Here is a 25,891-nt window from a genome sequence, read left to right as displayed (position 1 = left end):
ACATAATAAAACTACTACTTATATTGGTCCAAATAGAGTTAGAAGAAGGCATAGAAATTATTTTGTATTTTTCTTCCATAAGTTGCCCCTTCCAAAGTTCTGTTGAGACCAGAATGATTTTTGAAAATATCTGCCTATTCCTTTACTAATGATTAAGGAGAGCAGAAGTGAAGACTCTGCTTTTCTTGCTAGGTGTTATCTCTGAGTGGTGGCATTTGGTAGGAATGTGAGCTTGAGCTAGAATAATGCTGCCACAGGGAGAACTGTTGAGGCTGGTGTGAAGCCTCTCTTGGTGAGAAGAAACCTAATCTTATTTCCTAGGTAGAAATGAAAGAGGTTTTGTGCCCTCAGCATTGCCTGTTATGGTAGCAACATGGGCATGGCAGATGTTACCAACAAAGCAGGCTGTGTTGCACAGATCTGGGAAGGTCGGTTTTTCCAGTTCCATACTCGACTTTCGTCATCATTGGGTTTCATTTCAGATTAGGAACTGTTTGTTTTTAAAAACCCTCAGTGTGTCTGTCCCTTCACGCCCCTTGCTAGCACAGCCTGTGTCCCAGCTAATCCCAGGATGAAGCACAGGTTAATTCTGGCTGCTGGTGTTTATCTGAGGGGCAGGCTGCAGGCAGGCAGCTCTGGAGCACCCACGGGGACTAATGCCATCCATGGGTGACTAATGCCGTGCATGGGTGACTAATGCCATCCATGGGTGACTAATGCCATGCATGGCACGGTGACTAATGCCATCCATGGGTGACTAATGCCATGCATGGGTGACTAATGCCATCCATGGGTGACTAATGCCGTGCATGGGTGACTAATGCCATGCATGGGTGACTAATGCCATGCATGGGTGACTAATGCCATCCATGGGTGACTAATGCCATGCATGGGTGACTAATGCCATCCATGGGTGACTAATGCCGTGCATGGGTGACTAATGCCATGCATGGGTGACTAATGCCATCCATGGGTGACTAATGCCATGCATGGGTGACTAATGCCATCCATGGGTGACTAATGCCGTGCATGGGTGACTAATGCCATCCATGGGTGACTAATGCCGTGCATGGGTGACTAATGCCATGCATGGGTGACTAATGCCATGCATGGGTGACTAATGCCATCCATGGGTGACTAATGCCATGCATGGGTGACTAATGCCATCCATGGGTGACTAATGCCGTGCATGGGTGACTAATGCCATGCATGGGTGACTAATGCCGTGCATGGGTGACTAATGCCGTGCATGGGTGACTAATGCCGTGCATGGCACGGTGACTAATGCCATGCATGGGTGACTAATGCCATCCATGGGTGACTAATGCCATGCATGGGTGACTAATGCCATGCATGGGTGACTAATGCCATGCATGGGTGACTAATGCCATCCATGGGTGACTAATGCCATGCATGGGTGACTAATGCCATGCATGGGTGACTAATGCCATCCATGGGTGACTAATGCCATCCATGGGTGACTAATGCCGTGCATGGGTGACTAATGCCGTGCATGGGTGACTAATGCCGTGCATGGCACGGTGACTAATGCCATGCATGGGTGACTAATGCCATCCATGGGTGACTAATGCCATGCATGGGTGACTAATGCCATGCATGGGTGACTAATGCCATGCATGGCACGGTGACTAATGCCATGCATGGGTGACTAATGCCATGCATGGGTGACTAAGGCCATGCATGGGTGACTAAGGCCATGCATGGGTGACTAATGCCATGCATGGCACGGTGACTAATGCCATGCATGGCACGGCTGCTGGCACTGAGCCCTGCAAGGTGGCCCTGGGCTCTGGGCTCTGGGCCCTGGGCTCTGGGCTCTGGGCTCTGGCACAGGCAGAGCCGGGCAATCGCCTCTGATGCGACTTTAAGTGCAGGGAGGGCAAGAGAATCATTTCAGCTCTTGCCTCTTGAGTGCTCTGCACTCTGTCTCCCTGTTCCAGGAGCTCATTAGAAGGAGCTGTGTGGGCATCCCCAGATACTGAACTGCAGATAATTTCTAATCTGAGAATTTGTGACATGCTGAGGGGCAGCACTGACTGGGATGAGAGCAGAGCAGGCTTGGACTGCAAATTCAGTGTCATAATCTGATACGAGTTTGGAGAGGTTAAGAAGCACTTCTAGTCATTCTTTGTGCCTGCAAAAATATTTATGTGACTGAGTAGATGGGAATGGAATGAGGGGGCTGATCTTGGCTAAGTTTCCTTGCTTTTGTGGATTTTTTTCCTCCCCTTTGTAGGCTTCCCACTGTCTGTTTACTTGGTTAGTTTTAAAGGAGACTGGAAGTGTAAGTCCAGAAATGAAGGCTCGAAGTGGGAATGTGTTTGTGTGTTCAGAAAGGAGTGAGAAGACAGAATGCTGCTTCCAGTTGAAAATACCCTAGAAGATTTTAACTTTGCATCAGCTCTCAGCTGTGCTCCACGCTCTGGTTATAATTGTAAAACAAAGTGCATATTTGACCTGTGCTTTTTGAATTTCAGCTTCAGAAATGAAAACTGGATTATAAGGCAAAATATTTGGATGTCCAAAATGACAATAGGAAAGCAATATAATACATACTATGAAATATATGGGTACTATTTCAATAGTGGTCTTTCAAGTATTGCTACAGTGTTTGCTAAAAAACTAGGGATGAATTTGAGCTCATAGATTTGAAAGGTTGAAAGTATATGTTATTTTTGTGCTAGCTGATAAAGCAGATGGTGGATGGTATATAAAATGTTAATTAAGGAACAAGTGGGATGGACTGTGGAAATAAAAATGCCAAAAGATGAAGTTGCCTGTTTAAGTAAGGGTATGCTAAAATCCAATGTTTTGTGGAGATTGGTCTGTTACTGTTGGCAGAGCACATCTGAAAGTGTAATTCTTTCATTTATTGTGCTCCTGCTTTCTCCTTCTGTTCCTCTGTACTGCTCCTACTGTGTACTTGTCCTGTACAAGGCCCAATCAATATTTGGGTCTTATATAATATTTAAAAAAAAAGAGATTTTTTTTTATTTGGTGTGAAGAAATTTCTTTTAAAACTGTGTGTTTCTTTACCTTTTGGTCAGTGAGACAGAAAATGTTTGTAGTTACAGGTATCAAAAAGTCCACCAAACTTAAACAGCTAAGCAGCTACAAAGAATTGTTTAAATTGCTTGAGCTCCAGAGAATATGTGAATTACTCCTGCTGAGAGGAACTTTGCATGGTGTGAAGCAGCTCAGCTTGGCTCACTGTACAGCTGTAAGGGGAGACTAAGCTTTTAAAATGCAGGCTGTGTCTCTAGGTGGGCATGGTGGTGGGTACTGAATCAGCTGCTTCACGTGGGTACTGCTGCAGAGCTGTGTTCACACAGAGTTATTTATCTCAGTTTATGACGTGTAATTACTTTATTTGTGTACAAAGGTAGAAAACAGATCTATTAAGGAGAAGCTTATTATTCAAAATTTCCAGAAACTCATTATTCAAATAAATAAAAGTAATAATATGGGCATTTATCTCTCTCAACCAAACCAATGATTTGTAGAAAATATTTTAATCCCATGAACGTTCTCCTGCCTTTTTTTTGGCCTTCCATCCCAAAGGTAAATGATGGGCATTAACCCCCACTGTGGTATCCCAGAAGAAGTTTCAGGCACTCACTGCAGCAGAGAAATATTATCCTCAGCTTGTTCCATCCTTCTCACCTCGGGCTCCAGGGGTGCCCTGTTTCAGTAGCAGTGGTGTGGCAGACAGTGCCTCTGTGAACTATCCCTTCCAGTGTCTCTTTGGTGCAGAAAGCTGAGCTTGTGGAAAGCTAGAAGATAGCCCATGACCTAATCAACTGGCTCTTGGTGCAGAAGGGGCCTGAAAGAGGGATTTCCTCAGAAAGTGGCTAAGTGCAGCCTCCGGTGCCATGCTGCTGGTAATTATAGCTGCAGCACAAAGCAGCAGTGTCAGTTTGCAAACACAAGAGTTAATTGCCACATTGGACCTTTGAAATAGCAGATAAACAAATTTATTCTGTAAGATAAAAAGACTATTAATGCGTTCCTGCTGTGATCGTCTGCCTTATTGCCTTTCTCATTTCCTGAGGCTCTGTAATTAAACCATTAGAGTGTGGACTGTGTGGTGAGGCTGCTGTGGGCAGAGGAGATAGATGACGACCTAGTTCATGATTCACTAAGATAATTCATCTTGGCCTTGCATGGTTTCAAAACCAAACAAAGTAACTGAAAAGCTGTTGGTATTCTTGTGGATATTGGAGACACTGAGAACAGAGCTCTTTCTGTTTTAATTGTATTTGTTTCTGTGGTCAGTGGAAAATACAGCAGGTTGAGAAACATGGTATAAAAATTAGTGTTGCCAACTCAGTCTAATTTATGCATCCCCATTTCTTTTTTTCCCAATTTGGCACATGAACTTTTAGAATAAAGCTTACCTGTACTAGAAGAAGGTTTTTAATTTCTTCAGAAATGTCCATTAACTTGCTTTAAAAGTAGCTAGATTTCTTGGGTTTTCTTGTACCTCTGAAGATGATGCCTGGTGCAATAGCTAACTTCAAGTGAAGTCAGTTATTTCCGTTTGAATTCCTGGTTTCTTTGCTGTCTCATCATCTTCCAGGTGTTTTAATCACATCATTGCCTGCCTGATCACTGGTTTTAAACCTAGACTACATCAGACATCATTAGTGCTGGCAGCACCCACCTGGTGATCCGTGCCCCAAATGAGGAGGGTTTCAGTCCAGCTGAAATCTGTTGAGATTGTAATCTTCGATTTTCTCAGCCAGTCAGCTCTGCTGGATTCATTTGTAGACTGGGAATTGTGAAAATGAAGGATGTAGCCTGTGTGCAAGGAACAGAAATAGGGATGGGCAGGCTTCAGGCTTTGTGCAAAGGCTGTGGCTGGATCCCAGGGGCGAGGGGCAGCATGCAGAGCTCCTGGCAGCTGGGAGGTTTTCTGTGACCCTTTCCTGCTGCAGTGGAAGGTTTTGGCCAGGCAGCTGCATTCCCAACCTCTGACAGAGCTGCTGTCTTGCACATTAAACTCCTTTTCCTGATACACGTCTCAAGATATGCTTTGCAAAAGCATGCATCCTAAAAAGTGATTTTCAAAGTAGTGAGCTGGATATGAAAGTCAGTGTAAAGGGCTGAGGAAAGTCTGTCTAAGAAAACAACAATAATAATAACAACAGTGGTTTAAAAAGAGAAAAGAATGGAGCTGAATGGAATGACTTGCATAAATCACAGAGCCTGAACTTTACTTTTCTCCAACGTCATGGATCAAATTTAGGCTGGAGCAAGAAAGGGGAACTAATGGCAAGTTTGTAGTGCCTTTTCAGACACTAAAGTGGAGATTCTATTATTTGTACTGCTTTTTTGGGTAGGGACTTCCAGATACAAGGCATTACATCTGCCTTACCTTTTGGAGCTTTGATATTAAATTTTTAAATGAGAAGCTGTTGAGTTGTGGCAGTGTGGAATGCCCTGCAAGGAGAGAACTAATTTCAGTTTGGAGCAGGGAGTTGTCTCTGGGGTTTGTCTTTGTTTTTTGTTCTCTTCAGGACGGGTGGAATAGGGAGAGTGGAGCTGTGCTGCTGTTCAGGCAGAGCCAGCAAGGGGAGGCTAAAGCCATGGATGATTGCTTAGGTTACAGTTTGTTCTGTGTTGATGCCCGCGTTGCTATCCAAAGCCACAAGCATTTTTGGCAATTTGATACCGTGCTGGTGCATATAATTCATTGGCTCTGCATGTCTGTCAGGTTTTTTAAGGCAAGAATGTCAGCACAAGGTGCATCCGAGTGAATCGGAGTTGGCCAGGAGAAACAGAGTAGCAACTGTTGCTATTTGCAATCCAGACTGTGATCTTTTCTCCACGCTGTCCTTTTGGACACCAGCCCTGCTCAGGGGCACAGCATCTGGTAGAGGAATGATTTGATTTTAATGGGGATTCTGTAACCACATTTTCAGAGATTTCAGTGAAACAAGATGCTAAGTTCTTGTTTGAAATGGTAAGAGCTGTGGCTGATAGAATTTTTATTCATCACAGAAGGAAAGGGAGAAGCCCCAATCTCCCAAAGCATAAACTAACTGGAAGAATATGTGAGAAAAAAGCATCTTCTTTCTAGGATGTCTGGTATCAGGATGTAAATCATCCCCAGGAAGACTGCTGACACCTTTATATGGCTTATTTCCTTGTGGACTTTATTTGCACACATCACAGTTAGTGTCTCATTCCCAGGGGCAAATTGCTGCTTTAGGTGCAGGGGCAGATGTGTAAATCCAGGGTGGTTTATCTAATACCCTCAGGACTATGCTTTTATGCAGTCCTACTTACAGAGCTGTTGAGAACAGCTGCTGGAAATAATATATTTGAGTATTTCCACCACTGTAGTATGGAAAAGAAGGAAGCAGTAGAGATTCGCTTCTGCAGCAAGGGCTGTGCTTATAAATTTCCCTCCTTGGAATACAGAAACTACAGCATTGTGTGTGCCACTGCAATGAGAGCTGGATCCATTGTATATTGCTCCCCTGCAGGCAAAGGTTATACCAAGCACTTTTGTTGCTGGGAAGGAAAAAAACCTTGAATTACTAAACCCACCAACCTAAAGGTGTCTGGAAAAGCCTTTGTTGATTGTGTGGAATGCACAGGATTCTGTTAAGCAACAGCATATTTCTCTTAGGAATTTTTTTTCTTGTCTTATTTAAAATGAGTCCTGCAGAAATAATAGTACTAGGAAGCAGTGAGTCTGTTACTGCAGTCTCCCTACTCGTATGCCATGTGGCTGCTTTGAATAAATACTCCAATTCACAGAGGGTGGGTCAGCCAGTTTATTAATTGTGCTCCTAAGTGTCGAGTTAGCTAAGAGTTTGACTTTTATTCCTGTAGGTATTATCAACCCAAAGAATCCCAAGGAAGCACCAAAGTCCTTCAGCTTTGACTACTCTTATTGGTCCCACACATCGGTGAGTGCTTTTACAGGAAAGCCTGCTTTTGTTGTTGTTTGGTGTGATTTAACATTCTCTCCTGACCATGAACCCCTGTCAGATGTTTCTGCAGTCTTTCTCACCCACATTCAGGTTAAAAGCTTGTCATTGTATGTTGTGTTTCCCTGTTTGGGTGAGAGCAGAAAGCTAAAACAACTTGTACATATTTGAAAGATTACTGAAAATATTCTCCAACAATGTTCTGTTCTAAATATTTTAAGGATGCATATGTGCCATGGTAATTCATTTTTCCTCTTGGACAAATGACAGTTGCTCAAGTCCTTACAGTTCAAGGGGATGCATGGTCTGGGTTTTGTTGGCATATCTGGAAAAGGCAGCCCAGTGACCCACGTTTCCAAAAGCTGCAAAAGCAATAAATTCTCATCCAGCTCCTGTGCCCCACCCTTCTGTGAGTCGGTGCTAAGCTCTCAGTGACTTCCAGTAATTGTTCTCCAGCAGAGCTGTGTTGTTCTGCCACCTCCTCCTCCCCGCCTTGTTTTCTAAAAGATGTACAAAGAAGGGATAATGCATTTCTCTAAGATTAATTCTAGTCACTTAGATGGTGAAATAAGATTTAATATTTCTGAGCAAATTTGTGGTCAATGAGACTGTTTTCACAATAAAATACTCGCCTCTCTTACTGGGTTTTTCAGAGCAGCCATGAAAGTTGATTTTAGCCCAGTCACAGGAACATTATGAACAGAATGCATGAAAACTAGCAGATAAGCAGCATCAAGGAACAGAAGAGGTCTGATAAAATCTTGATCCCGACGTTAGAATGTTAGCACAGCTAAATTTGTCCTGATTTCAGGAGCAGGTAATGTTAAAATACAACGTTTCAGGAAGCAAGAGAATGCTAGATTAAGAATAAGATACACTCCCAAACAATGCAGTGACATTGTAATTGTTGTTCTTCTCCATCTTGTTCTGCCTTGGGAAAAACCTGTGTGTAAAAATGGCCTAATTTGCCTCTTCCTAAGGGATTGACCCCCAAGATAAAACCAGTTGCTTTTTGAAATCTTACTCAAATGATAGGGAAGTCTGTATTGATGCTGTTTTGGTGTCTTTCCAGCCTGAAGATCCCTGCTTTGCATCTCAGAGCCGTGTGTACAATGATATTGGGAAGGAGATGCTCCTGCACGCCTTTGAGGGCTACAACGTCTGCATCTTTGCCTATGGGCAGACTGGGGCTGGGAAATCCTACACCATGATGGGCAAGCAGGAGGAGAGCCAAGCAGGCATCATTCCCCAGGTAGGACCGGGCCCAGAAAGGGAATCTGGTTTTTATGGCACCTTCAGACACACACTTGTGTTTTGTATTGCAGTAAGAGTTAACAGAACTGAAGCTTACTGCTAATGTTACAGTACAGAAGAATGAGACTGGTGAAACCTGGAGCACTTGTTGAGATAGTGGACAAAATAAGGTTGATAGTGATGTAGGACTGAGATGAATTATCTTCCAGTGAGGCTGTGTGTGGTGGATGCATTAGGGTAATTTTCTTTCACTGCCCTCATTCTAAAGCCATTTCCATGACATGTCCTGATAGTTACTTCTTACTTCTCAGTAAAGACTCATTTCTGACTTGGGCTTAATTTCTTTCCAGCTATGTGAAGAGCTGTTTGAGAAAATCAATGACAACAGCAATGAGGAAATGTCATATTCTGTAGAGGTGAGTGTGGTGAGGGATCAAAGAATGTCTGTGTGCTGGACATCAAACTGAGCCTAGGTGCTGGGTTATTGATGATGCACTAAGATGCTTATTTCTGATTAGTTTGGGGTTTTTAATTTTATTTTTTAAGGCTTTTTGTCTTTTCTCTTTTGAGACAAATGTAAAAACCTTTCTGTGACTCCTTTTTTATCCTCAACGGAAAACCAGTGTTCCTTTACCTGTGTAGTAATCCTGAAAAAAATGATGGGCTGAAAAATTTAAAGATGCATTTACAGATGGTTTTATTTTACTAATAGCTGGAAGACTGCATGTTTGTTGTCAAATACTATAGCCATGATTTTTAAAATCAAAAGTTGCTTCTGCAGACAAGAAAGATGAACTTTTTTTTCTTTCTTAAGTTTGCTTTGGTGGTTCATGAGACATTCCTTGGAAGCAGACTCCTTTTACCATCTGTCTTGTTTGATGCTTGTGCTGTGTCATATTAAAGCTGTTAAGGTGATTGTGGACTCCAGTGTATAATTTTTCATTACACACCAGGGTTTTCTGTAATGGTGGAAGGATCTATACATGGATGCAGCTTACATTAGAGGTGTGATGTAGGAGAATTTTGACTCTTGCCTTTGCCAGTGTTTAAGCTGTTAAATGACCCTAGACACCCTTAGCTTTCCTGTGGTGGGCTGGGGGAATTTCTACTGCTGGCACTCTGAAATGCTGTGGAGGAGACCTTCAGAAATACTGAATTGTCTGTGAAAATTCTGTTTGCAGGTGAGCTACATGGAGATTTACTGTGAGAGAGTCAGAGACTTGTTGAACCCGAAGAACAAAGGGAATTTGCGGGTGCGAGAACATCCTCTCCTTGGGCCCTACGTGGAAGATCTGTCCAAGTTAGCAGTCACATCTTACACAGACATTGCAGACCTCATGGATGCTGGGAACAAAGCCAGGTTAGTGGTGGGAGTGTGGTATATATTCTTATCAGTGTTATGCATTAGCACTTTAAAAAAACCTCTTGTAAGTGAGTATTACTGAAATATGCACTGATCAATGCTGTTAAAAGCTGAAATTGCTTTGTGTGCTGAACTAGTCCTGCAGATCGATGTGTAGACATTTAAAGATTGCAAGGACTTGGGATAAAGTCTAAATAATTAGCTGGCATTTACTTCTGCCTTTGCTATGTACTCTGTCACTATCCTAGTTGAAAAGCTTATGTGAATAGTCTCCTCTTTTCTCAATTCAGGTGGTTAGGACTAAAATTGGCATTCCAGCTTCAGTTTCTGCTTCGTTATTAGTTGTTTCCATGCAAGCTCTTGGCTTCATTCAACAATGTGTGAGAAGGACTCACATAAATGCTGCTCAAGTGTTCTTGGGTGTTTGCATGTAAGATGGACTACTGACTACACAGACTAAGAAAGCTCTGTCTAAACTGTGATGAAGATGGGAGTAATTCAGGAATGAAAAAATGAAAGGGTTTGGGAATGGTGCTAGGTGTGGCTGGGTCTTGGTTACAGGGCAGCACATCACCTGTGCAGCCTCTTGCTTTCATTCCTCTGCAGCTGCATTCAGCCCTGCAGGTGATTGTCCTTTTTTAAATGTGCTCCTATCTGTTCATATTTTAGGACTGTGGCAGCCACCAACATGAATGAAACCAGCAGCCGCTCTCATGCTGTGTTTACAATTGTCTTTACTCAGAAGAAACATGACACAGAAACTGACCTTTCCACAGAGAAGGTGTGTTACAGATCAGCGGCTTTCTGAGCGTTTTTCACCCATCTTCCCTGCAGTGACTTTGTAGTTCTGTCCTTGCTCTGGTTCACCAAGAGCTCATTCTCCTGTTCATGTGCTTTCTGTCTTCAGGTCAGCAAGATCAGCCTCGTGGATCTGGCTGGGAGTGAGCGAGCTGACTCCACCGGGGCCAAAGGAACGCGGCTAAAGGTGCGGGGTGCGGAGGGTGCATTGGGCATTGCAGGAGTCTTTGCTGGACAAATAAGAAGTTATAACTGTGGGAGAAATAGTTCAAACCTGAAGATCTGAAGAGATTCATGGTTGAAGAGTTTTAATTACTATGTAATACTGGTTTCTCTTTTCTCAGGAAGGAGCAAATATAAACAAGTCTCTCACAACTCTGGGCAAAGTTATTTCAGCATTGGCTGAAGTGGTAAGTAGAGCGTTTCCTTCCCTGCAACAACCTTTGCATAGCTGGTCAAATGGAAACAGTAAAATCTGTGGAGTACAGCAGAATCATTTGCTGTTCTTGGCCTTGCATTCTCAGCCCTATTAGCTGTGTGTATTTTGATAGATGAATAGAGTTGATACTATTCTGTGGGTGTCACACAGGCTGTCAACAGATGGAAGCACTGATTTGTTTAACTGTGAAGAAGCCTTGCAAAAGAAGCCTGTGTTTATGTAGAAGACCTGTTCACATAGCAAGATTTTAGACCTTCAGTGCAATGCAGTAAATTTATTTTTATTTGAAAGAATAATTGTAGAAAACTTAACTGCAGCTTTGTTGTTAAAATTTATAGAAACATCAGTGCAATAACTTGATTCACTGGCTTTCTTTGCAATGGCAATACTTAATAATGTCTTAAGTGAGCATATATTGATCCAAGCAAAATGTTGTGGGTTTAGAAAAGTACTTTGTCTTTTATTTTTGTATTCAACTGCTATTAAAAAAAACCCCAAAGAAATAAAACAAATCAATGATTGTTGTTCCTTTTAAAAGTGAGTCAACACCTTGGAAAGGTTGAATATGCTTAAGTATTTTCTAGATTTTTTTTTCAATTGAAGCGATTAATTCCATTAATTTGGCTTTTTAAGAAAAGGAAGTACTGTCTGACATGGAAACAATGTATAAATCTCTGTTAAGAAGCTCATCCCTCTTCTTTTTCCTTTTTCCTTAATGCTTTCAACTTAGGATAACTGCACCAGCAAGGTAGGATGGTCTGTGTAGGAGTAGATGTTGGTTTCTTTGCCTAGTGTAAGGTTTGCTGCTTGGAATTGTGTTATAACGCAGAATTTAAATGTCAGGAAGATGTTCACATCTTTCTTACACAGGAAATCCTTCCTATTTTTCATATTGTGTTGTTTCTTTTAGAGCAAAAAGAAGAAGAAGACAGACTTTATACCCTACAGGGATTCTGTACTAACGTGGCTTCTTCGAGAAAATCTGGGTATGGCTGATTTGTCTGTGCCAGTATGAAAAGAAAGTATGACTGAATTTCCTGACTGCTTTTACTCACTTAAATTTGTATTGAGTATGAGGCTAAATATCTTGAGTAGCCAAATCTGAGTTGTCATAGTTCCACCTTACCTTAATGCTATAACTGTCTCCTGTGGTTTTTGTATGTTTCTTAATACTGCAGAATTTCGTTGAATTCTATAATTTATTGAAAGCATTGATATTTGGTAGATGGGTAGTGCCTGGAGTGTGTGCTGTAGTTCATCTAAAATCTTGCCTGTTCACTACAGGTGGTAACTCCAGAACTGCAATGGTCGCTGCTCTCAGTCCAGCAGATATAAACTATGATGAAACTCTGAGCACTTTAAGGTACTTTCTCTTCCTGTGGGATGGATATGGGTAACTGTTTGCTCTAAAGGCCATACTTTGTCCTTTAAACCTTTGGCTTATTGTGAGCTGAGCTTATCTGTGGGGAAGAGGACTCTAGTGGCAAGAACTCAATTGCCCTACAGAGGAAGCAGGGATTTATTGCCTCCTCTGCTGACATCCAGCTGCAAGTGAAACGTCTTCTGTGCTGCTGCATTCCTGTGCTGCATAAAAGTTGTTTGTAATCAGTTCCATGTTTGTGGTAAGGTTTCATTGTCCTGTGTGGCTGCAGATATGCTGATCGTGCAAAGCAGATTAAATGCAACGCTGTTATCAACGAGGATCCCAACGCCAAGCTGGTGCGGGAGCTGAAGGAGGAGGTGACGAGGCTCAAGGATCTCCTGCGTGCTCAAGGGCTGGGAGATATTATTGACAGTAAGTGGATTAAACACACCTCACTGTCCTGGGCTTGGCCTCTAGCAGAGGAGGGACACCTGAGCCAGTGCGAGAAAAGGATTTAAAACACAGACTTTAAATATAGGTACTGATATTTAAGTTTTGAACATGATTTTAGAGATGGCAGCCCTTTCTGTCTTCAAATGACCATCTTAGGTTTGTGTGTGGAATTCACAAGCCACCTTCAAACTCGAGGGAAAATACAGAGTTTGAATTTTCCTATTATTGTAGAAATGCTTTTGTGTAATAGAACTTGCACATTCAGGAGTTGCTCTGCTGAGTTATGGAGAGCTTTTTGTCTGGCTGCCAATAAAAGAGCTGAGACACAGAAACTTAGTTTCATACTGAGGAAAAAAGGCATCTTTCCTTCCTCCTCAGAGGGTCAAGGTTATTAGTTGATACCTGGCTTCAGTGCCATCCTGGCTCACAAAAGAAAACAATGGCTAATGTTAGACAGTGCCCTGAGTGACAAATCATTTGTCATCCTGAAGTAACTATGCAACAGCTGCTTGTGAATAACTAATGAATCCTTTTGGGAGATTTTGAGTTAGGTTGGCAGAGCTGTGTTGTACTGATTTGCTTTGCCAGCAACCTCTTAAAGCACCAGAACACACTGGTGCCCAATTTCCTTGTCCTCGTTCCAAACAAGACAAACGAACTGAAATTTTAGCTGCTACATTCTTCTCTAATATGAACAGTGATTTAATTCCTAGTGAAGGAAATGTCCATAAAAGCACAGAATATATTCCAGTGGATTAAAAGCTTCTTTGACTAAAAAAATAATAAAGTGTTACTCCAGTTTCTGATTTTTCAGACCTTTTTGTTGGTGAATCAGAAGTCCTGAGTAAGTCACAGACTACTAAAGACATGCAACATGTATCTCCCTCTCTGTTTGCTTGTTTTCAAGAGAATGAGGCCAGAAGACAATGAAATACAAGAGTTTTTCATGCTTGTTATAGTCAGTGGGTTTTGGTTATAAATCCAAACTGAAAAAAAACTGTGTTACTGAGAACTGTGTTTTGTTTCTTTAAACATCAAGTAGTATTCTCTTCCCTTCCTATGTCATTAGTGAACCTTCAGTTTTGATCCTTCTTGTATTTTCCCTCCTGCTTCCTTTCAGTTGATCCAATGGGAGATGAATACTCTGGAAGTGGAGTCAAATGTGTGTATTGTGTGGTTCTCTTTTTAACCTGCTTTCTCTGGGTCAGCTTTTAACAGAGCTTTGCATGCCAGCATTTCTCACAGGGAAATCCCAGACAGAACACTCACTGGAATGCAGTGCAGGTTCATGAAAACCAGCCTCACCAGCACTTCTTAGATTGAGTCCACAACAAAAAAAAATGCAGAGTTTAAAGTGCAACATATGTTCATTGTTACTTTCTGGCAGAATACAGAAGGGAGAGTGGTAGTTCTGCACTGTGTTTTCATGACAGCACACAGTTTAGATTTGAACCAGAAAATCTTTCTCTCAAATCTTTCCCCAGTTACTCAGTTCCTGCTCACATGGCTTCCTGGCATTTTAGCAGCTTTTTTCCACTTTGAAGTATTTGCTTTAAATGTTTCAGTTGATGAATTCAAGATGAAGTATTACCAGTTCCTCCTGGACACTGCAATGTATTTTGTATAATCCTTAAAAAAAAAAAAAGAAAGAAACCAGACATACTGATGAAGGTCTCTTTTTTGAGGTTAAATATAGTTGGTTGCAGTTTATTAACTTAACAGGGCTAAAACAAGTCAGCAAGGAACATTTTATTTCCCTTGGTGTTTGCTTCTAAGGAAGGGGAATACATGTAGTCTATTGCAAGGGAAATGTCCTCCATGTAAGTTTGGGGTTGGAAGGCTTTTGAAACTCTTTCAGTCAGTCTTTTTGACCCTCACTCAGTATCAGCTGAAAGAGATCTGTCTGAAATTTCCTCACGTTGAAGCTCCTGGTGGTGTAAAGGCTCCTGCTGGCCTGTGTGACATTCGGATGCTGCCTGCAGCGTGTGCACGTCACGGTGTGAGAGCTGCGGCTGCGGCAGCGGCGTGCATGCTCCCGAGGCTTCTGGTTCTCTGCGCTCACGGCCACTGTGGAGCTACTGCAAGTGCCACTTCCTTTCTCTTCAGGAGTGCATGGCCTTTTGAGACTTCATCCCTGCTCTGTCATGCCTGCTTTCCTCATCCTGGCAGCATTCTCTTCCCTTAACCTGCTTCTCTTCTGTGAAACTCCCAGCCCTGCCTCCTGTATTTGCAGATGGTGGTTTTTAAACTGACTCGGGGCAGTCATCAGTTCCAGGAGGCTGAAACAGCAGGTTGAGCATGGAGTGAACTAGGGCATAAGGCTGACAATGGCAGGATTGTTCAGGGGAAGAGTAGAGGAGATGTAGGAGGACAGGGAAATTTATGCAATGTCTGGGGGAGCATCTCACTTTTGTAAGTGTGATGCCCCTGTTTATAACTTGCAGGGTCTGATTTGACCTGTTTCTTTCCTGAAGTGACTTATTTTAAAGGATTTGTCTTTGAAATTAAATTTTAAAATATTAAAACCGAGCTATTCAGTTATCTGATATTTTCATGTTAGAAGATTTTTCTTTTGGTATGTGATTATTCTGAGGATATTGCTTACAGATGTGTCCAAGAAGACAAGTTAAATTTATATTAATTTCCCTTGTATATTTGTTCTTATATCCTTCAGGCAGCTTTTCCTACTCTCTGGCTTTCAAGGCAGCATTTTCAGGCCTGCAGGTTTTCAGACTACAAAAGCCACCTTGTTAAATTGTGGAGGTTTTTAAAAGACCTTTCTTATTTAAACTAACAGCCAAAAAGCTTTGAAGCACCTTCTGAAGTGTAAGACCCTTATCAGATATTTTGCTGATCGTATATGTTAGATTTCCATTTTTCTGCAGATAAGGAAGGTCAAGAAGCACCATAATGATGTTGTTGTGAGCTTATGTTCTCTTGTCCCTGTCATGCACTGACAGGTGATTCATTCTCTGGTGAGAATTTAAGGAGAGGAAGTTCATTGTCCGTGTGGTCTGGGTGCTTGAGCAGCAGAACCACTGCTGTGATAAAGATTTACTGAATCATCATTTCACATTAAAGGACTCTGGAAGAGAATGTTTTCCTGAGCTTAGGGGGTTGGTGTCTCAGACTTCAGCCCAAAATGGCACTAATCTCATGAGCATCTCAGTTTGGTCCTGCTCTGAGCTTCAGGGTGCTCAGGTTAATTAGTGTTCAGTGAGGAGCAGGATGGCTGCTTTTGGCCAAGCTGTAATTTATTTTTTCAATCGTTTTTCTTTAGAAAGGTTTATGATGCAGTCTTTCCTAGTGAACCTCAGGGTCTGAGTTGAGTTATTATGTTATTGTTGCTAGTATTAAAAGATTTGTTTCAGAACTGCCATCTAAAAATTACAAAACTTGCCTTGTTGCTGCTTAAATGCTTTCCTCTTACACTGGTATTTCCTTCCTTCCTTTCTTCCCTTTTTCCTCTTCCTTCCCCCTTCCTGTTTTCCCATCTTCCTGCCTTCCCTCTGTCTGTGTGTCTCTCTCTCAGATCTGAAAGATTTTCAGAACAATAAGCATAGATACTTGCTAGCCTCCGAGAATCAACGTCCTGGCAATTTTTCCACAGCCTCCATGGGGTCCCTCACTGCATCTCCATCCTCCTGCTCTCTCAGTAGTCAGGTGGGCTTAACATCTGTGTCCAGTATACAGGAAAGAATCATGTCAACACCAGGAGGAGAAGAGGCCATTGAACGTTTGAAGGTGGGTGTTAAGGAGGCTAAAGAATCATGGACCTGGGAGGGCTTCTTTTCATAAATGTCTCCTGTGTCTGCAGAAACTGTGTGAAACCCACTTGCACAGTAAAGAGGGCACTTAACTGCAGTGGGCTGGAAACTGGGTTCATGCACACCCTTTCTTGTTAAGATGATTTAGGTTTAATTGCAGCCTGGAGCTACAATTAAATTATAAATTAAATTCTTGATTCTTATTTACGGGTCATCTGATGCAGTTGTAGTTATGGAAAATTTGATCATAAGTGTAGACTTAGAGGCCTGGTCAGCTCTAGTGTGAGCCAAGTCTGACTTGCAAATGCACTCAGCTGTCAGAAAACCAAATTACCCCAAAGCTGAAAAAAAGGAGGAAGAATAATCCTGCCACTGTTGTCTTCGCCCAGCCCCCAGAGATTAAAATGTGAAGCACAGAATAGCATGTTTGGGCCAGACAAAGGCAGCCTTGTCCCAGTGCTGCACAGAATTAAACCACAGCAAAGTGCATCACAGTGAAGTATTTCTTGATTTTTGTGCAAGCCCCCCCAATGTCCATGGGTGGAGGAATGGGGAGAGTTGGCTGTGTTGAGTCTCTGCAACATTCTCATGTTTGCCATCAGACACTGCCACAGGGCTGAGCACACTCTGCATTTCCCTTTCCTATTGGAAACCCTCTGTTGCCATGGCAGTAACAGTGTGGTCTCTGGATTTCCTTGGCATTCAGTTACTGAATCATGTCTGTAAATCACATTTTTTTTAAAAAAAGGGAAATGAGTTTAGGTGGTTCAAAATAAAGTGACTGTGGTTAGATATGAAGTCATCTTTTCTCCTCAGCTTGCCTTCAGGACTTCCTACCCTTTTAAGGGAAATAAGTAAGAGTTTTAAGGTGCTAAGAATGCTTTTTATATGTGAAATTAATTTGAGGCCTAAACAGAGCACAGACTTCAATTGCTTTGTGTATGTGAAGAACTTTGGAAAGAATTGTAAAACATCTTTTGGTATTTTCACACAGGAGTCTGAGAAGATCATTGCAGAGCTGAATGAAACATGGGAAGAGAAACTGAGGAAAACAGAGGCCATTAGGATGGAAAGGTCAGGAATGGAAAGTGCTGCAGTATGGATGGTCTCTGGAGAGTGGAAAATGGAGAAGGTTACCCTGTTCAAAGCAATGGAGAATGGTGTTAGGGATGGTTCTGCTGGCCCTTGTGTTAGAGGTAGAGCAGCAGGGCAATGCTGGGGGAAGTCCTGCTCTTTCCTGGGTCTGTCACAGTTAAAGTTGCTGTTCACAGTTAAAGTTGCTGTTCCATAGGCCACTCTGGACTAAAAGTTTACCAACTTGCCCTGCTGTGCCCTGAGGTGGTTACAGTCCTGGGTAGGGTGGCTCAAAGTCTAATCCAGTAATTACCTGGCTTTCATTAGACCTTCGTTGTCTCAGAAGCCTAAAATGGGGGCAATATCTTGTTTTTCTCAATCAGGGAGGCATTGTTGGCAGAAATGGGCGTTGCCATTCGGGAAGATGGAGGAACACTGGGAGTCTTCTCACCCAAAAAGGTAAAGGAAATTGTTAACTCTTGCATGATGTTTCCAAAAAGCTAATTGACCTGGAGGAGGGTGATAAGAGCTGAGCTGATTTGGATTTTCCTTTAGAGGATGCTGTGCTGCAAGGAGAAGTAGCTCCTTCTGTATCTTGATTCAGTGGCACATCAGAAGGTGCCGTGTCTTAATTCTGTTGCCATTTTCTGCAGTAGCTGTGTGTGACCTTTGTGTGCTCTACCTGTTCTTCTTTGAGAAGATTTAAGGCTTGTTTAGGTGCTCCTCCTTGAATTTTTTGTTAATCCTTCTTCCCCTTGGAAAAAAAGATAGTGATCTAATGAACCACTGAACACAGGGGATGCAAGGGAATATTTAATTCAATACTTGCCATTAGTTCTGTTTTCTGAAATCAGAAAGAAGCAGAACTGTGCAGGAAAAGGGCATAAATCAGTGCTGTAAGTGTAAAATAATTAGGTTAGCAAAGAACCTGTCTCTGCAGGTAAAGCAGAATTATAAAAGAAGTACAAGGAAAAAAACTTACTTTCTTTTATCTTAAAAATCTTTGAACAAGCAGCATGGGAAATACTTTAGTGTGCAAGTGTGTAGTAAACTTGATCTGGGGTTAAGCAGGGACCTCTTCAGAGGCACTGCACAGAAATGCAGAACCCCAGAATTGGTTAAAATGTTTAATCCTTCACTTAGAATAGTGTTAGTCTGCAATGCTTGGAGTTGGTAGAACTCCACTTTGCTTTTAGCAGCTACTCCAGGAGTGCCTGGGGTTTGTAAAGAGGCAGATTCATTGAGTGTTCTTTACATTTCTTCCTCTTACGTTATGGATCCTCATCTCCTTTTAGATTTTTCCTCAGAGGCCATCAGCTCTTTTTGATGATTCTTTTGGTGCATTTTCAGCTGATCAGGTTTGTGTATAAATGCCAGCTGGATAAAGTAGATGCTTGGGTAATAGATAGTATTTATTTTTACCTCTGTAGGATTTATTAGGAGAAGTGAAACTCCCAACCCAGTCCTGTCTGCTTCTGTTCCTTGCTATCCTTGCAGTTCCTGAGCTGTCCCTCTAGTAACTGTGCTGGTTGTGAAAATGTAGGAGACGAGAGCTTAGCTAGAAAATGTGAAGTGTTCTGTACAAAGACTTTACCCTTCTGAGGCACCAGTATGGATCTCATCATATGCAAAGAGTCAACAGCTGGGTGTGCCAGCATCATCTCTCAAGCTGTGGAGCTTTATTTCTTACAAAGTATTCGAGTGGTGCAAGTGGTAGTGGTGTTACAGCAGATGACTGTGTCTGGGATTTGGTTTCTCTCCATTTTTCTCTTGACTGAAGAGCTTTGAAGAGCTCCAAGTGCTGATGTGTGCAGTGAACGGCAGTGGCAGCGTGGAACATCTTCAGCTGCAGCTTTGGGTCACCCCTGGATTTTTAGGGGTGAAAATGCTGTATTTTTTCTCCCCCTTTCTGTCCTTATAATTAAATCTTCCATTGGGCAATTGACAATCAGAGACCTTCATTCAAAAACAAATTCATCATGACTGTCCAGTAATTTTTGAGCTTCTGTAAATATCATGCTGTTAAAAGCTGTCATAAATAAACTTTTTTGCATTTAAGATAAGTTGATGGAAATAGTGTTAATAAGGAATCTGAGCCAAATTTATTTATTCTTCCTAAATCTATTCTGTTTGAGGGTAACAAAGGGACAAGTGGCTTATTAACAGTTTTGTTTCTCTTTTATCGTCCTTCTGCTTTACTTATGTTTAACCATTTTTGCCTTTTCTTTTGTGCTTGTGCTTACTGCCATCTCACTGGCTAGATTTTCACACCAAGGCCTTGTGACTTGTTTGCTGATTCCAATGGGGTTTTTTCACCAAAGAAGGTTGGTTTAGTAACTGTAGTGGATTTAAATTTAGAAGAAGTTTAGATGAAGAGCTTCTTAGCTGTTGGTATCAGAGAATACTGGTAGTTTTAGATTTTGTTTTGATTTTAACAGACTTTGCCAAATAAGCACCCGACCTGTGCCCAAGAAAAGTCAAAGTTGATTCCATATCAGTTTCAAAATTTCACTGAAGCAACATTTTCTGCTCTTGGACTTCCCTTATCAAAGTTTACAGAGACTTTATAAGGACTTCTTGTTCTCCAGCTGAAGCTTTTCTTCCTTCCATGGACTGATATTTTGGATAACTAAGCCATCTGTATTTCACTGGTACTTTGTGGTGCTTTGCAATACTTTAGGAGGTTGTGTTTGAAAAAATCCATTATGGAATAATCTCGATACACGTGGCAAAACTGCTGGATTAAAGCACACCCTCCAGAGCTGCAGGAAGGAGCCTGAAAGCAGAACCTCAGTTCTTAATTAACTTTTCCTTTTTGTTCTTTCAGACTCCTCATCTTGTAAATCTTAATGAAGATCCACTCATGTCTGAATGTCTGCTGTACTACATCAAAGATGGCATCACAAGGTGAGAGTTGGTGCTGACACACTCTGGAGTTGCCTTCTCTGCTTGCTTAAATCCCCAAGCTGGAGACACCGTGAGTTGAAATAATCCTGGTGCCTTGAGCTGTTCAAGTTGCAGCTACAAATGAAACATGAGATTGCTGTAGGTGGAAAAAAGTGCAGAAATGCAACTTCTTTTAAGTTGACTTGGTGTTTAAAGTAAGAACACCAACTAACAAAAAGTTACATGTGCAGTCACTCAGCTTTAAGAAATTGTTCTGGGCAGTAAAAGGAAGCATGACATCCCCTCTTAAGTTTGTAGTAAAACTTACTGGAAGTGCATGAGAGATTTTGATGGCTGCAGGATTGAAAACCATAGCAACTGGAATATGGCTGAATGTTAGCTTTATTGTTTAAATAAATTGTTATTCGTGCCAGTACACATTTAATGGGTTCTGCATTCACAGATATGAGATAAAATTGAATCGCCAGACTTCCAATTAAAAATTGATTTTGTTCCAAAATTTATTTTCAAAACAGCTGGAAGGAGAGAGGTGAACTTTATTTTTTTTTTTTTTTTGAGCACCAAGCTGTGTTTGCTTGCTTAATTTGTATATTCCTGGGGAGCAAATGGAAGAGAGTACACTGACAGGGCCTGGCATGTGGTACTCTACTCTAAGGTGCATTAAGCCCACCGAGAGAAGTGTCCAAGTGTAGAGAATTCAGCAGAGAATGACAACTAGAATAGCCTGGGGCTTAAGAAGTCATTATAAGTATTGAGCCTAGCTCATTGGCATCAGAAATGTGTAAATTAATAAGTAGAGCAAGTTCATAAACATTAGGATTGGAAATGAAGTTGTCTGTACCTAGAATTGCTCAAACACTTGGGTTTGGAATGGACATACATCTTCGTGCTCCAGGGGTACAGCCAACCTCTCTGTCTAGATGCTGATGAAACTGCTTGTGGCATCAAATTATTCAGCAGGAGCCTCCTGAGCCATTTGTGCTCCTTTGTTCAAGTGCAGAAGGCGATTGGTGGGAGGGATGGTCCCTGTCTGCCGGCTGGAACACAGCACTGAAGTTCTTGTTGGGCTCCCCCACCTTGCATCCCTTTCTAAAAGGGAAGGGTTCCACAAGAGGGAAGGAATTGCATTAAACCCAGAGGTATTTCACAGTTCTCCAAGTGACATGCTTTAAGGGAGGGAAAGCTTTTCTTGTCATCCTCCAGTTCATGGCAGAGCAGGCAGGTTCTCTGCAGTGCACAATTCAGCGCTGGTCCCAGCCTTTCCATGTGAAGGGTAGTCTTAATAGCTCAGACTTTTCCTGGGTGTTTGTGGGCAGTGCTGTCCAGTGCAGAGCTGCAGGAGGTGTCTGGTTTGCTGTTGATGCCCCTCTGTTGGCTGCAGGGTTGGCCAGGCCGACGCGGAGCGGCGCCAGGACATCGTGCTGAGCGGGGCTCACATCAAGGAGGAGCACTGCGTCTTCCGCAGCGAGAGGAACAACAACGGCGAAGGTGAAGCTCTGCTCCTCCTCAGGCTCCCTGGCTGCCCAGGGAATCCCCTGATCTGGAAGTTTCCTGACCTCAAGAAAAGGATCAGTTTTGACTTGATTTCTTGAGTGTTAGGGAAAGAAAATCAAATTTGTTTAGGTGATAATAGCTTCAAATTGTAGGCTGCAGCCAGTGTAACAGTTAAATTCTGACCTGGCTAACTATAAACATGAAAAAAAAAGTAGTTTCCAGCTGCAGTAGGTAGAGAAGTCAGTACTATTGATTTCCCCTTGGGTCGTTATTTTTAAGTAGCATGACATCCAGGGGTGAGTGACTTCTTTGGTGTTAGTATGAACATAGGCAGCAAATGAGAGGCCTCTGGGGCTTGCACACTTCTGTTCCTCTTCAGGACTCTCTAAAGTCTCACTCATCAATGTTTTCTTTGTAGTTATTGTTACTTTGGAGCCTTGTGAACGATCAGAAACCTACGTGAATGGCAAGAGGGTTGTGCAGCCTGTGCAGTTGCGCTCAGGTAAGAAATGTTACCACAGATTTTTTTTTAGACTCTCTGTATGTGACATTGACATCATTTGTGGGGAATGCTAGGTGCTGTTCAGGGGCAGTGTCACCTTTATCTTTTAAATAGAACTTGGTACCATCCTTCTGTCAGCTGCAGTTTTCTGTTCCTATTCCTAGGAAATCGTATCATCATGGGTAAAAATCATGTCTTCAGATTCAACCACCCAGAGCAAGCACGAGCAGAAAGAGAGAAAACACCATCAGCTGAGACTCCCTCAGAGCCAGTTGACTGGACATTTGCTCAGAGGGAGCTTCTGGAGAAGCAGGGCATTGACATGAAGCAAGAGATGGAGAAAAGGTAATAAAATAACTTAAAATTTTGACCTGAAAGAAGGAAGAGTCAGCAGTAGGTTACTGGGTTCACAGCATCTGTGCTACCTCTTGTGGAAGTTCAGAAAGCTTCCTCTTATTTTACTGTAGTGTTTCAGTGCTCCAGCTCCTTTGAAAATCACAGGTAAGCACTGGCCACTACTGCTGCAGACCTTTTGGTAAAGGCTGAAAAGCAGCTTGCAGGGTTTCACTTCAGAAACCCTGAATAGCCAGAGAACAGTTCCTTTTAAGGACAATGCCTTTTACTCATGGAACTGTAATTCAGGAGACTGTGCATGTAGAGTAACACCAACAGGAAATTTATGACCTCTGACTACTTCTGTTCTTCTGTTCATCTTCAGATTACAAGAAATGGAGATCTTATATAAGAAAGAGAAGGAGGAAGCTGATCTCTTGTTGGAGCAGCAAAGACTGGTATGTGTCCTTGCTCCTGATTAACTATGCCTTTGGCAAACAGTAATTCCTGTCCTTGCTTATCTGAAAGTTTAGGAAACCTGCTTGGGTTGTCTGCACAATGCAGTTCTCCCTTTGCTTTCAAATTCTTTGTGTCTACAGTGAATTATTAGCAGTGTGAGTGAGCTCCTTCAGGTTAATTCGGAGATTGTGATTGACAGTAAAGAGGCTTTAATCAATTCTTGTTGGGATAGATCGCATTTCTTGCAAGTTAACCTGAAAGAAGGGCATTTTTGTGCTCTGTGTTTTTTGAAGTTCCTTTTCAGTAGTCTAAACAGCTACTCCTTGGGATGTTTGCCTTTATTTTTGTCTTGGATCACCAGAACATACTAATTTTGTGCTGCCAAAGAGATTTCTAGAACATTGATACACTAGGTTTAGTTTTTGAATGACGTCTGAAAATGTTGCTGCATTGTGCATGTTTTAACCCTTCTCCCTCCCCTGCATGGAGTTCCTCGTGAGGGTCTTGGTGGTACACAAGCCAGTGGTGGGGATCTGAGTAGGGAGCAGTGTGTTAACTCATTCAGAGCACTGGCAGTTCCAGCACTCCACGTATTTGTCAAATAGGAAATCTGATAAATTAAGTCTGATATAGGAAGACTTGGGTCTTCTCACAACAAATACCTCTGAAGTGCGTTACAAATAGAAATCCATGCAGTCTTCAAGCACCCTGTGAATTTGGAAAACAAGACCAAACCCAGGAACGAAGTCTAGATTTCCCTAAGAAACCTGAGTCTCCTGATTCTGCTTTAGCTGGTTGTCTTTAGCCAGAACACAAATGTAGTTGGGTCAGAATTCTGATAAAAATTTCAAACTCACGATTCATGTCTGTAGTATGAGATGGAGACTGTGGGGTAAATGCATGCTGGGCTTTGCACTGTAAAGCTCTTGCCCTTCTTCCCAAGCCAGAATGGAGCAAAGTACCGTGGCTTCCATAGGAAGAAGCTACATAATTTTTTTAAATTCCTATTACACACTTAGAGACTTCTGCATCTCTAATTATTTCATCACAAGGGGCTCATTTCTTGGATGGAGTGGCTGTAGACTTTGACCAAGGCAACTATTAGTTCAGAAAAGAAGCTTAAATGTGACTAATATCATGTTTTATCTCTGGAATTTTATAGTTAAAATTTGGGTAGCAAAAATAATAGCACAGTAAAAATGTGAAAATAAAAATAGTTTGAGTATTGAGTAACTTTTGGCAACGTGTCAAATGAGATGCAAGTAATGGAATTCCCTCCCCCAAATTTTAGCTGACTGGCACAAGCTAAGCTATTGTATGAATTAAAGATGTGAAATTGGCTGTCTGGGAAGTTCATTCCAATAAGGCTGCATTTATAAAGTGAAGGGAATTTATTTCCCCAAATACTTCAGATTAAGGGGAAATTCTTTAGAGAGTGGAGTGGTTAATATAATAAAGATGCTGGTTTCTTCAAGTTTGTTTTGTTCTTGCTGGTTTCGGACCCTACACTCCTCAGGAGTTCTTGAAGGACACCTGTCCTAGCTGTAAGGGATCATATCAAATGTGATCCTTGGTCAGGGAGCAGTGCCCTGCTTATCACAGTGCTCCATAAGAATATTTCAGGTGACAGCAGAGCTTGCTGACACAGCTCATGATTTCTGTGTTGCTGTGTGCAGAGCCTGGGGTGGACAGGATTAGTGCATCCATGCAGCCATAGCTGAATAAAGAGTGGGAAATCTGGGAGTGCATTTCAGCTTGTGTGCCTTGAAAGTGTTTACATGGCTGCCACGGCCAGCTGCAGTAACAGGTTCTCTAACTTACTGCTCTGTAAGACTGATATTGAGATATAAATATTCTTGGTCTAAACTGGAGTATAATCTCAGATGTAAGAAGCCAGTTAATCCTGTTTACCAGATTGTTTTGTATTTATGTTGAGATTCCAACCAGTCTGGATGTTTATTTGTTAGATGTGCTGTACAAAAAAATAAACAATAGCTCTTGTCCCTCAAAATTGCCATCTAAAATACCTTTGACTTGCTAGTATTACTAGGGAGTAGAAGTAGTTGTTCTCCATTTTACAAATTGATTGTGAAAATGTGTGTAATCGAGCTAAAATGGTCATAATGCCTCTGCAGTGGCCAGTTGATATTGGAATTCTGATTATAGCTTCACTAATTGGTCTGGTAACCTCTGAGTGCACAGGGCCATGACTCAGTGTCTCTTCATCATCTTTTGACACGAAGACATGCTTTACCCATAAGTAGTTCTATGGTAGTTTTGTAACTCTCAGAGTCCTGTGGAACTTGTGACTTAATGTTGGAGTAGTTCACGTTTTGCCTTCCTGGTTGTATCCCTGAGTGGCCCAGCTACCCTGGGGCTTCCTCCAGGGAAACCTTGGTTTCCACTGCAGTGTGCAGTTTGCCAGATGCTGTTTCCTTAGGCCACAACTTTTGTCAGCTGTAAACGCACAAAGAGTTTCTAAACCAGTGTTTTGCTTACATTTTGACCTAAACTAGAAGTTGGTTCTCTAGTACTGTTCTTAAAACTACATTAAGTCACAAGAAGCTCAATAATGTGAATCTGGTGCTGGCTCAATGACCTGGGTTTCCTTTGGTTTTAGAGTAAGTGTCTGTTACTGTTCCTGGTTTCTCATCTGTTACAAACCTCCATGTGGAATACAGGGATGTTAGTTAGAGCTGCATTAGACACTGAGAGCTGCGTTG

General features: G+C 42.0%; 1 protein-coding gene across 7 annotated transcripts in view; it reads left to right on the top strand.

Annotated features, from left to right (window-relative positions):
• KIF1B (kinesin family member 1B) overlaps positions 1 to 25,891 on the top strand; it is a 79,322-nt gene that overhangs the window by 13,015 nt on the left and 40,416 nt on the right. For 2 of the 7 annotated variants that reach the window (XM_066564197.1, XM_066564198.1), the window contains exons 3-20: positions 6,865 to 6,941; positions 8,035 to 8,214; positions 8,567 to 8,632; positions 9,398 to 9,576; positions 10,249 to 10,360; positions 10,487 to 10,564; positions 10,722 to 10,787; positions 11,727 to 11,802; positions 12,101 to 12,179; positions 12,469 to 12,611; positions 16,243 to 16,376; positions 17,394 to 17,473; positions 17,857 to 17,932; positions 20,301 to 20,380; positions 21,762 to 21,868; positions 22,293 to 22,376; positions 22,541 to 22,721; positions 23,095 to 23,167. In XM_066564197.1, the coding sequence (XP_066420294.1) occupies positions 6,865 to 6,941; positions 8,035 to 8,214; positions 8,567 to 8,632; positions 9,398 to 9,576; positions 10,249 to 10,360; positions 10,487 to 10,564; positions 10,722 to 10,787; positions 11,727 to 11,802; positions 12,101 to 12,179; positions 12,469 to 12,611; positions 16,243 to 16,376; positions 17,394 to 17,473; positions 17,857 to 17,932; positions 20,301 to 20,380; positions 21,762 to 21,868; positions 22,293 to 22,376; positions 22,541 to 22,721; positions 23,095 to 23,167 (1,871 nt within the window). Of the gene's footprint in view, positions 1 to 6,864; positions 6,942 to 8,034; positions 8,215 to 8,566; positions 8,633 to 9,397; positions 9,577 to 10,248; positions 10,361 to 10,486; positions 10,565 to 10,721; positions 10,788 to 11,546; positions 11,565 to 11,726; positions 11,803 to 12,100; positions 12,180 to 12,468; positions 12,612 to 13,752; positions 13,795 to 16,164; positions 16,377 to 17,393; positions 17,474 to 17,856; positions 17,933 to 20,300; positions 20,381 to 21,761; positions 21,869 to 22,292; positions 22,377 to 22,540; positions 22,722 to 23,094; positions 23,168 to 25,891 lie in introns of all 7 variants that reach the window. The other 5 variants (XM_066564195.1, XM_066564191.1, XM_066564193.1 and 2 more) reach the window with 5 other exon arrangements.

This window comes from Molothrus aeneus, chromosome 21, assembly GCF_037042795.1.
Source record: "Molothrus aeneus isolate 106 chromosome 21, BPBGC_Maene_1.0, whole genome shotgun sequence".
NCBI classification, from domain to species: Eukaryota; Metazoa; Chordata; class Aves; order Passeriformes; family Icteridae; genus Molothrus; species Molothrus aeneus.
This window is presented reverse-complemented; position numbering and strand designations above follow the sequence as displayed.